At 42.3% G+C, this 9,841-nt stretch overlaps 1 protein-coding gene across 1 annotated transcript; it reads right to left on the bottom strand.

Annotated features, from left to right (window-relative positions):
• Window positions 1-2,327: 2,327 nt before the first annotated feature.
• Window positions 2,328-7,075, bottom strand: RPL34 (ribosomal protein L34). Its single transcript, XM_060012863.2, has 5 exons — window positions 7,023-7,075; window positions 4,901-4,974; window positions 4,720-4,819; window positions 4,304-4,407; window positions 2,328-2,455 (listed from the first exon to the last, which is right to left on the bottom strand). Exons 2-5 carry the CDS (start codon window positions 4,963-4,965, stop codon window positions 2,371-2,373), a joined length of 354 nt encoding a protein of 117 aa, XP_059868846.1. The 5' UTR covers window positions 4,966-4,974; window positions 7,023-7,075; the 3' UTR covers window positions 2,328-2,370.
• Window positions 7,076-9,841: the final 2,766 nt, after the last annotated feature.

The raw sequence follows: 9,841 nt of genomic DNA, 5'->3' as shown, positions 1-9,841 counted from the left end.
AACCAGGAAGGGTGGGGGACCCTCACCAAGAACATTCTGCCAACACCTTGATTTTGGACTTCCCAGTCTCCAGAAATGTGAGAAATAAACATGTTTAAATCACCCAGTGTATGGTAATTTGTTACAGCAACCTGAGCTAAGACTCTTAGGAAACATCATTGTAACCCCAATAATTAAACTTGACTATTGTACTGTACTTCAGTACCAGCTTATGAATGTAAAAAAAAAAATCAGCATAAATGAAATAATCAGCTGTATAAAAATGCTCACAAGTGTTAAAATAGAGAAAAATTGGATATAGCCCGAATATTCAAAAGAAAGGGACTATTTAAATTATGGCTCATAGATTTGATGACATATGTAGCCACTAAACTAATTTTTCAAAATACGCTCACAGGGGTTAAGGGGGGGAAAGGGTTGAATTTTTACACATATAGTATGCTTACAATTTTTATTTAAAATGTCTATCTTGGCAATTCCCTGGTGGTCCAGTGGTTAGGACTCGGCACTCTCTCTGCTGGGGCCCTGGGTTCTATCCCTGGTCAGGGAACTAAACTCCCATAAGCTGCACGGCACGGCCAAAAAAAAGAATAAATAAATTTAAAAAATAAGAAATAAAATGTCTTCCTTATGCCTAGAAAACAAAATGGGAGGAAAGACATCAAACTGCTAAAAATGATTGTCTGCATACTGAAACTGAAGGTGATTTCATCCTATTTTCCCCTACTTTCCAAACTGTAGTTTTTTTAAGACAAGTGAAATTTCAAATTTAGAAAAGGTTAAACCATCTAACATTATGAAGAATCCTTTTAAAAGTACGAAACTTTAATGCTTTAGCTTTCTCAAATTTCTCAGTTAACCCACTTATTTTCCAGAAACTTGATAGTCCTCAGTTCATCTGTGTTCAGTCAAGTTGTTCCACGGAACTTCACGTAGTAGGGAGAGAAGAGTCCTGACAGGCAAGAGCTCATGCCGGGCTGGCAAGTGGAGGCTTTCCCCTCCACAGCTGTTATTAAAATATTCAACTCAAGACTTTCAAAATGTAGACTTAGGTTACAAGCCAATCAAGTAATTGAATTTAAATAAAGCATATTGTTTTTGTGTTATTTTAAAAGTACCAACTTTTAAGTCCTTATATCAAACACAATACTGCAGGATCACAAAACATGTCCATGCAGTATACATCAACCTAGGTCACAGAGAAATATTTAATCTACCTCCGAATCCAATGCTTTTCAATTGCATCCCCATTAAAAATTTTAAGTGATTAAACATCACATAAGATAATCGTATTATCCTGGTTGCTAACAATTCTTGGGATTTGCAGGTGTTCAGGGAAGCCTGATGGATGTCTTGAGACTGAACTTTGACAATAAAGGGCTTCAGCTATCACTTCTTGTGCCAAAGTGTTTATTGGGGGTGCCCAGTCATTCAGTCTCAAATCACCAAATACACCACTTGCAAAAATCCTACCAACACAAATGGCTCTGGGTAACACAACCTGAGCACCTCAATGCCCTCACTTGTAAAACAGAAATAGGTATGAAAGGGTTGTCCGGAGGACTATGTTAAGTGCTATGGAGATGCCATTAAGTACCACCATTAATAAATTTTTAAGTGCCCCGAGTTCAATTGCCACCCAGCCACTTAGTTACGCTGCCTTTCCTCTTCTGCGAAAATGTTAATTAAAAATTTTGTCTACCAAGAACAAGTTAGCTGGCTGTGGTACAATGAAGGTTTTAAGGCCAGAAAGATTTCTGCCTTTTTCCTTCGGAAGAAAAGGGTACTTTTATTCTAATCAAGGAAACATTCCTCTGCATATGACATTTAAGTGTCATCGTGCCAGCAACAGTAAATGCCTAAATGGAGGAGGATCGAATTTTACAGAATTCAGATACTCTTTCAGCTTCTAGATTCTTGGCTTATGAAAACAGCACCTGCTCTCTACTTTCCCTTGAGATGGGAAATAAGCTTGACATGGCCTGAAGAAATCATCCTGGAAGACAATTCAGAAGACCTTATGTAGAATACTTGGGAGGGCTGCTTGATACAGTCTAAGCACTGTAAGGAGCTATTATTAAAATCTTTAGATACTTTTGCATTATTAAGAGTTAACAGGAACACATAACGTAGTTCCTAAGAGAAAATATATTACAGTCCATATTTTAATGTTATCTAGAGCTACCATCAAAAAATTTTAGCCATCACTGACCTCCACTTACTTTTAGAAAAAGTAATCAACTAAAAATTGTGTGTGTTGCGGGGCCCTCTCGTTACTACAGAAACCAAACGTGTACACTAACAAAGCACAATGGAAATAACAGAACAAGGCTTTTTGATTTTTTTATTACTCAAAGAAGCTTTATTTTTCTATTTAGCTTTCTGACTCTGTGCTTGTGCTTTCAACACTTTCACAACGATTTTCTGCTCCTCAATGAGGAAAGCACGCTTGATCCTAGAAAAGAAAATGTTAAATACAGTTTTAAAAAAATCAATTTAACACAAGAAAGAAAAGTGTCATAAAAGAACCGAGTAAAGCAATCAGGTAAGATACCCAGAAAAGTAAACAAAACCTACACAAGTACAGATTTAAAACTTAAGAGCTGAAAAAATTCTATGGACAGACCCTTTCAGCTTCAGGTGTCCTTCTGGTACCCCTGGTTATCTAATAATCTACCCTCAAAAGCCTGGGATTTCTGACTCCTTCAAATGTCCTGGACATAACCACATTACAGAAACAGAGCTGATGTCACTCTTACCCAGAGCAAAGACTACACAGACTCCCTCAGTGTCACAGCAAATGCTATTCTTCAGGCTACCCTACAGATCCACACCCAAATCTCCAGAAGCTAGGGCCTGAGAATATTTTTTAACAAACGTGCTCATGTGGTTATGCTTAGCAAAGTCTGGGAACCAAAGACTGGTAAAAAGACTCCTCTAGCTTGCAACTCATGACTCATTCATCTCCAACGCTACCTTTCCAATCTCATTTCTCATTCCTTTTATACCCTCAATGTGCCAGATTAAACTATGTTCATTCCCTGCCTGCAATGCCCGCTCGACCTCTTGTCTAAAATTTACCCGTCACTCAGGTTCCACCTCGAATACCACTCCCAGATTCTCGGCTACTTTAAAGTCATTTCTCCTCCAAACTTCAACCATAGTGAAGTTCTCCTATATTTCATGGAATTTATATTTAGCTTGTATTTGTATTAATGTAACATGCCTAACCTCCCCTTACAAATTAACTCCTGAAAGGTAGAATGAACTTGCAAAGTTTGATGTCAGATTTGGTGTAGAGACTTAGCCAGAGCACTTTATAGAACAAAAGCTGAATGAACTGAAGGCAAACCACTCCTCCGAACCAACTTCTCTTCTAAAGACCAATCACCTCTCAAATCTTCCCACATAGGTCTCTGGAGAAAACTTAATGTAGCCAGTAGGGTTAATTAAGAGCAAGAGCCTCAATAAAACCTGGAAGGAATCCTCTTACCAGCTATGTAACTTTAAGCAACAAGCCTTGGTTTCTCCACCAAAAAATAAATAAATAAAAAATACCTCCCAGATGCACTTTTGGCAGAGCTTATCATAAAAATGCTGAGCAAATATTATCACCATAAACCCCACTGCTTCTATTCCTACCTATGCCACTACCAATCCTTTTGCACATCCACAAGACCCAGTCATCTCCCAATAACCCCATTCACCCGCGATCCAGCCTTCGGTCTTCACGTAGGTGCCTTGACAAAGCAGAGAAACCGTTCCAAGCACCCACCTTTTGCTGAAAGAATGACTTCACTATCCATCCCGCTGCACACTTAGTCTCTGGCACACCGAAGGTTTCCCTGCCCTGCTCACACCCCATCAATTACCACATTTTAAAGAATCAAGCCAAAAAATCTGTCCTATGAGGCCCTTCATTACCTGTGATGTTTCTACCTTTCCTGTGTATCATCTCCCAAAACATTCTGCTCCAGCCACACTAGAACTACGTACGGCGATTCTGTTCCTACACTTTTAGGACCTTCCACTCTCCATCAACCTGAGACTTTCTTACCTGCCTGCCCCACCCAACCATTTAATTTCTACATCTAGCATAAAGATGTCCCAACATCATAACTGAATAGGAGCTAATATCATTTATTAGTTTGTTCAGCATCGATTATCCCTAGTCAAGGAGGATTCTACTGATACAATATGCGACTTTTGGTATTTTTTCACCAGTCTTATAATAATGATTAGCATGCAGTGCAACAGACACAGACACACTTAAGATAGCCCATGTGATTTCATAGTTATTTACCTGTCACGGACACATTTAGCACACATGGAACCACCGTAGGCCCGGCTAACATGCTTTTTCGTTTTAGACAACCTCATAAGAACTTTAGGTCTCACAGCACGAACCTGCATAAAGAAAACGCTGAGATTATTTTGTGATGCTTTAACAGAAACAGAAATTGTCCTAGATTTCTGATGAGTATTAAGTATAAACATTAATCTAGGTTACAAAGGGAAATGGTACACTGATCTACCTGAAAGGCATTTCACTGTATTTGCCACATAGGTTTTAAAAGAAAGTCTACGTTCTTCACAGATATGGATCATGAAGGCTTAGTAATTCTCAACCCCCCTAGTGGCGACCGCTCCTTCACTCACTCACCAAAGGAATTAATGCTCAACCCTTCTTATGTTATTCACAGCAAAAGGATCACTTACTCCTCGAAGTCGGCCTGGGCACACGCCACATGCGGATTTTGGTGCTTTCCCAACTTTCTTGGTATAAAGGTAAACAATTCTATTACCAGGGGTTCGGGACCTAGAAAGTGAGAGAATAGACAACAGCTCAACATTTTGTAGAATAAATGACAATACGTATATTAATTTTGGAAATACTTACAGCCTGGTTTTGTTAGAGGCTGTATTGTAGGACAGCCTACGACGGTATGTCAAACGCTGAACCATCCTGAATGCCTAAATCAAGATGAAATAAAACTGCATTGTAGAAAAATTCAAACCTTAAAACAAAACAGCATCACAGAGTTTATACATTACCCATGTACGTTCTTACATATAATATCCTTATCTTAAGGTATCTTATGAAAAGGATTCCATGTTTTAAAACTACAGCTGACGATTTACATGAGGATGAACTGGGGAGACTGAATCAAACCACAAAGAGTAGAATCTCTCAGCCCAGAGCTTAGAGGTGGAAGGAGAAAGAAGATGATTTAGCTGCCTGGGTTGGCTTAATCAGGGGGCTTCCCGGAGAAGGGGAGCCAAAGCCAGTGATTTAAGCAGGTGAAGGAACAGGGAACATTGATCCTTTATGCCCCCACCGGAAGCCCCTTAGCATCCTCTTGGTCTTTGGGACCTAGGGCTGGACCTAGTGCAGACTGATCCATCCTGAATATGATGGTTATTTAAGATTATTGACCATTTCTCCCCGACCCTGCAAAACAAAGGGGAACTTGGAGCTCCTCTTTTCCCTGAGGTTCTACTGTGCAGTGGCGATTACATCCCCCTAAAATAAACACATTTGTATACCAAAATAAATAAATAAACTACTGCTGACCCTTTGTACCCGCAGGTTCTGCATCCGCAGATCCAACGAACCGCGGATCAAAAATACCCAGGGAAAATAAACTTCACAAAGTTCCAAGAAGCAAAACTCGAATTTGCTGCGTGCCCACAACTATTTACAGTCATTTACATTGCATTACGTGTTATACGAAATCTAGAGATGATTTAAAGTATATGGGAGGATTTTACACAAGTGACTTAAGCATCAGCGATTTTGGTATCCTCGGGGATCCTGCAACAATCCCCCAGGATACTGAGGAACAGCTATACTTATATTTAAGGGTGATTGGGAAGAATGCTAAGGGGCGATGTTTGTTTTCCTGACGGTAATCAAACGTGGCACTTGGTTAAAATTTTAATTACCAGGCTTTTCTCTCAAAGAGTCTGATTCTGTTTGGAGTAGTATCCAGAAAAGTGCTACCAACAGGCAAGTTTGAGAAACGCTGGTTTTAAAGGAAGAGCACACGAGCACACCTATGTGTAAGTTGAATCCTTAGATATACCATTTACTGAGACTATAAAGCTCCGTAGGCCAGCTTGCTTATCTGTAAAATATAATTTTTGACTATTTCACACAACTGTCATTAGGATTAAACGACAGCAGGCATTCTGCCCCAACCTAGTGGCTGCCCAAGGCTCAGTGTTCTGCCCCCAAAGCAGCATCCGGGATAAGTTAGGTGCCATTTAATACTAATTTTGGTACTGGATCAAGTGTTTCTGGATTATGGCATCCAACTGGTTTTTCTTCTTTTTTCAGTGAACTACCCAAAATACCATAAAACATAGGCAAACTTGAATCAACCTAATTTTCCCCAAATTTTGTAACCATTTCGTCACAGCATGCTACTTAAAAGGCAACAGCCTGCATCTGGTGTTGCAAGCTCCTTACTATCATTACACTGGAACTGTCAGACATCAAAACCCACACTGAAGGCCGGTGCGAGTGACCCAATCAGCCGTTTGCCTCTCCAAAACCAAGACAGAAAACCCTCTATTAAAAATTTTTATCTTACTTGCTATTGGTCTTAGAACACATTTTGAAATGACCTGAACGTGTCGGTCGTCGACCCTCCCAGAGCCTGGAGAACAGCTACAGGCGCGGGGTTAAAGTATGGCCTAAGATATGAGAACGTCCGGCGACTTCGCAGTCTCCATCAGCCGGAACTCACAACTCATTTGTCTCCGAACGCCGGACTGCAAAGGCGGCAAAGCCACGGGTGGTGAGCTCCTGCCACTCACTGCTGCGGAGCGGAGGTCGGGATCGAGAGGTGTCTGAAGCTAAAGTCCGGGGAACTGCTCACTACCAACCTTCCTCCTAAGCCCTTACCCCCACGCCAGCTCAAAAGACTGTGCCTGAGAGACCCCGTCTCCTGCAACTCCCCGGATGGCGGCCGATTGTAAAGGCAGTAGCAATAAAGACAAGGAAAAAGCAACCATACCTCTAGATACCGTCCCCGGAAGAGGAAGCAAAAAGCACCAGCAAGTTCAAGGGTCAAATATGACTGCGCATGATAGGAAGTACGTCACAGGAAGAGGCGTGGCGGCAAGAACGCAGCCATGTTGTACGGAAGCCACGCAGCTCCCCTCGGTGGGCGGGGATTCATAGCACCGCCGCGTTGTACGTCTAGCGACGTGCCGCCCCTCTGTGGGTCGGGATGCTCCCAGCCTTCCGCAACAGCGCCACACGAAGGTCTTTCGGGAATCGCTGTAGAAACAAATACAAATGACGAAGGACCTACGAAGGGCGGGGGTAAGACAAAACCAGGCTTTTACCGTTCTCAAGGGCGCTAAGACATATTTGACTTAAAGAGCGCCACCTTTGGGGTTAGGCCCGAGTTTGAAGCCCAATGCTGACACTTATCACTAGGTGACCTTTGAGGAGTTACTGTCCTTAACCGGCCCTTCCTTTTTCTTGTTCTTCATTCAGAGCACAAATTTTACACATTAGGATTTTAATCCAAAATTTGCTAATTATTAGCTGTGTTATGTTGGGTGAGTCCTTACATCTCGAACAGGAAGCTGTTAGTAACCTTGCAGAGTTATGTCGTGATCAAAATCATCATAAAGTTAAAGCACTCAGCACGGTGTCTTGTAGAGCAGTGGTCCCCAACCCTTTTGGCACCAAGGACCGGTTTCGTGGAAGACGGTTTTTTTTTGGGGGGGGCGGTTGGGAGGGGATATAGGGGATGGTTCAGGCGGTAATGCGAGTGTTGGGAAGCCGCAGATGAAGCTTTGCTTGCGTGCCCTCTCTTCACCTCCTGCTGTGCACCCGGTTCCTAGCAGGCCGCTGAGCGGTACCGGTCCACGGCCGGTTGCGGACCCCTCTTGTAGAGGGTGAGTGCTCATTTCTTGAGGCTTCGCATAGCTGGTAAAGTCTTAACAGGGCCTTAAAGATGAGAAAGAAAAAAAAATGACCTCTCTAAAATAGCATGTGAAAGTTTACATTAAGTGCTTCTGTGTATTTTTCTGAGAAGAGGGTCCTTAGTTTTCACTATATGGTCAAAGCGGTTCATGACTTCCAAAAAAGTAAACACTTTCCCTGGGCTCTAAGGAAGACCGCTAAAAACGGTCTTTACATTTTTAATCTTAGATTAAGCTCCCTGGAAACATACTGAGAGAGTTATATGCTGGTGTACTGGGGAGTGGTCTTAAAAAATACACCTGTAAGGGAGTGAGGAAGGTAGGATCAGGAGACCCACAGTGTTGTTACAACTGAGGCCTCAGCTGTTCCAACGGGGAGCTCTGGAATTGGGATGGCTCTTCATAGCTGTCCCAAACTGGCAAGGAAGCTGGGCCTTTGCAACCCACATCAGCCAGTCTTTGGTCTGGCTGCTCCCGGACCAAGGGTGACGCCGTTTCCTGAAGCTGAGAGCAACGTCCAGTGACCCAGCTAATATCCTTGGCCCAGAAGAGAGGATTTGAGTAGAGTATCCCAGTGTCCACTCAAGTTCCCTTTCAGGTTTTCCAGTCCAATTATAGAGGTGAGAAAGCAGGCAAGTGACTGAGGGCAAATGCCCTGTCCATACAGAGATCTGCCTCAGACTGTGAGGCCTTTAATTGCGTCTTGTCTCACATCACTGCCATCTTTGTCACCACGCCAGATGGAAGGCTCTGGTTATATCCCTCCCTTTGCTGACTCTCACATAGCTGCTTCTCCCCTGACCTTGACATAGTTCCTTCTCTCCTTCCCAGTTCTTTACTTTCTGTCCCCTGGAATTCCTTTTGTCTCTGTACCAGGTATTGAGATGGAGGCTGGGGTTGAGAGCCAAATGTGGTTTTTGAATGAATGAACAAAAGAATGTATTTACTTGGAATATATTCTCACTATTTCTGGAGAGACTGTTGCTGGGCAGTTGAGTATAACAGAAGATGGGAGCCCTTAGTACACTGTAGTGTACTTAGTGTACTTTACCTACCTTTCTGTGCCCACCTCCACCCCAGTAGATAAAAACAATAGTCTCACTGTCACAGTTTTCCCTTGTTCTACATAACCCAGTTCTATAACATGACTTTTCTTCTCTTTCAACCTGTGTTTGCATTTTTTCTTGATCAGACTTGCCAGAGATGTGGCAATCTTAGTAAACATTTCAAAGAACCTCACTTGTTTTTATTAATCTCTCTCCTTTTAGCTCTTTTTTAATTTGGGGTACACTTACTAAATATATCCAGTTATATACTGTATTCTTATCGCTGTATTTCTAGGCCCTCTTCTGGTTATCAGTTGCTGTTGTAACAAACCACCTCAAACTTAGTGGCATAAAGTAACACCATTTTGTTATGCTTATGGATTACATGGTCAGGAATTTCTTCATGGCGTCGTGGGAATGGTTTGTCCTTGCTACGGGATAACTGGGGGTGCTTCACCTGGGGGTGAGTTGACCAGCTGGAGGCTGGAATCATCTGAACACTTTTTTAGTTAATTCCTGGGTTGGGATACCTCCAAGGCCAGTCTCAGCCTGAGACTGTCCATCAGAGCACCTCTCCATGGCTTCTCCATGGGGCTTGGACTTCTCACACATGGCAGCTGAGAGGGCGTATCTTGAGAGGGAGCATCTATAAAGCAAGCAGTCTAAGAGAACCAGTAGAAGCTGCATGGCCTTTTATGATCTAGCCTTGGAAGTTACATAGCATTACTTCCACCATATTCTATTGGTCAAAGCTGTTATGAGCCCCCCAGATTCAAAGGCAGTGGACATATATCCTCACCTCTTGATGGATAGAGTGTCAATGATTTTAGGATTATATTTTAAAGATACCA

Source organism: Delphinus delphis, chromosome 5, assembly GCF_949987515.2.
Source record: "Delphinus delphis chromosome 5, mDelDel1.2, whole genome shotgun sequence".
NCBI lineage: Eukaryota > Metazoa > Chordata > Mammalia > Artiodactyla > Delphinidae > Delphinus > Delphinus delphis.
This window is presented reverse-complemented; position numbering and strand designations above follow the sequence as displayed.